General features: G+C 32.7%; 1 protein-coding gene across 1 annotated transcript; it reads right to left on the bottom strand.

Moving 5' to 3' along the window:
* Nucleotides 1-269: 269 nt before the first annotated feature.
* Nucleotides 270-1,649, bottom strand: LOC110625121 (feruloyl CoA ortho-hydroxylase F6H1-3). The gene is made up of 2 exons (XM_021770663.2): nt 1,071-1,649; nt 270-942 (listed from the first exon to the last, which is right to left on the bottom strand). Exons 1-2 carry the CDS (start codon nt 1,568-1,570, stop codon nt 357-359), a joined length of 1,086 nt encoding a protein of 361 aa, XP_021626355.1. The 5' UTR covers nt 1,571-1,649; the 3' UTR covers nt 270-356.
* Nucleotides 1,650-2,028: the final 379 nt, after the last annotated feature.

Raw genomic sequence — 2,028 nt, 5'->3', positions numbered from 1 at the left:
AATACTCAAAGTTGAAAGTGATTTAGAATTATTTTAATTCACTCAAGACTTAAAACTTTATTTAATAATTAGATTTATCTTGATTTCTTTATAATAGTTAATAATTATAAGAAAATTTTTAATTACACGAATTAAAATAAAAAAAAATCAAATTGAAATTTTAAATTGGGTTGATTCAATGACTTATTTCAATTTGAATCCAATTGTAATTTTATTTGAAATTTTACTATTAAATCAAAGAAAACTAATACTAATTATTTGCAATTTTATGAAATTAATCTTATAATTTATTATTAAACAAGTACTTGGTGATTACAACATTAACAGTGAAATAAACTAGTAAAGGAGAAAATTTATCACACTTCAGCAAACTCCACAGTCTTCTTTCCGTCATGAGCTTTCCTGAAGAAATGCTTCACATAATCAGAATATAAAATGTTCTTGTATTTAGGCTTCTCTCCGGCGGCAAGCAGTTCCGGCAAAGGTCCGATAACATCAGTAGGCTTTGGATTGACGAAAACAGGAATCGAAATTCTATTCTTGCTTCCACTCGCAATCACACAGTGCTCTACACTCCTATATCGACCATTGCTGAGTATCTGCAATGCATCGCCAACATTAATCACAAGAGATCCTTTGATGGGAGGAACATGAACCCAACCATCTTCATCCCCTTTGCCTTCATTCACTCGCACGTAAAGCCCGCCGATTTCGTCTTGGAGGAGAAAAGTGAGGGAGGAGACGTCGGAGTGGCGGCCAACCCCGACGGTGAGTTGAGGGTTTGGACATCTTGGATAATAGTTAAGGTTAATTCTTCTTGATCCCATTAAAAGAGACTCTTTCTTTTCATCTATTTCTTTTATATTGAGTCTCTCCATTAGGGCAGTTAATAGCTTTTTGCATAGAATTTCTGCTTTCTTCATGTATTCTAAGCATTCATCCCTACAAAAAAAAAAAAAAACGTTTGAATATATGAGAACTTAAGATGAATGCTGAAATTCCCATTTTGCTTGATTGATGACCCTGAAAGAAGAAAGAAAGAAAGAGAAAAGTTGATAAGATTCTCTTACTTGCACTGAGGAGGCCACAATGCATTAGCCTCGTCGTCGGAGACATAGAAAAGGCTAAGGTAGTCTTTCCATTCAAGAGCTTTCTCAGAATCAGGACTAAAGCTAGTGCCAAATCTGACACTGTTAGAAGGAGAAAGCTCTTTAGAATATGTTCTCTTTACGGCCGCCGGAAGTCCAAAGAAACCATGAGTTGCATCCTCAACACCCTCAAGAACTTCAAGAGTAACTCCATGGTTAACAAGCTGGAAAAATCCAAATCTCTCAGCAGCTTCACATACAGATTCTGCAATCTTAGGATCATTTTCCCAGTTTGACATGTCAATGACAGGTATGGATTCATTAGGGATGATATTGATTAATGCTTCTTGGGGTTGAATATATTGTATAGGAAGGCTTTTGATGCCCAAATCAGAAAGGCCCTTAACGCCATTGCCTTGGTTGATTACAAAATCAGTGAGATCAAAGGAGTCAGTGGCTGATTCTGCAAGTGTTGGAGCCATTTGTTAGACTCTTTGAAACGTTGATTTTTGAGGGTGGAAATTTTTGTTTGGTTGAATGGAATGCAAAGGAAAATGATGGTATTTATAGAAGAATAAGGCATGTGATCACTGCTTGTTTATAATTACCTCACCAAATACATATTCTTTTTTAGTTTGATATAGTATTCCTCACCAACCAACTAATTAATATTCCAATCTGGTATTTCAAAAAATTGATGTAGACCAGATCCATTATTTATTTAAAATATAAATAATTATGTATAAAAATTAAATAAAATAATAGTAAAATTTAACGAGAATAATCTTTTAGTCGATTAATTATTACTATTAATTAGACTAAATAGTAATTTTTTAAAACATTTTTAATTTTTTAAATTTAAATTAAGACACGTAACTCTAATTAATCTAAATAATTTTTTTATTTAGCTCAACTCGATAAAATTATTTAATAATTGTGA

Source organism: Manihot esculenta, chromosome 10 (genome assembly GCF_001659605.2).
Source record: "Manihot esculenta cultivar AM560-2 chromosome 10, M.esculenta_v8, whole genome shotgun sequence".
In the NCBI taxonomy this organism is placed as follows: Eukaryota; Viridiplantae; Streptophyta; class Magnoliopsida; order Malpighiales; family Euphorbiaceae; genus Manihot; species Manihot esculenta.
This window is presented reverse-complemented; position numbering and strand designations above follow the sequence as displayed.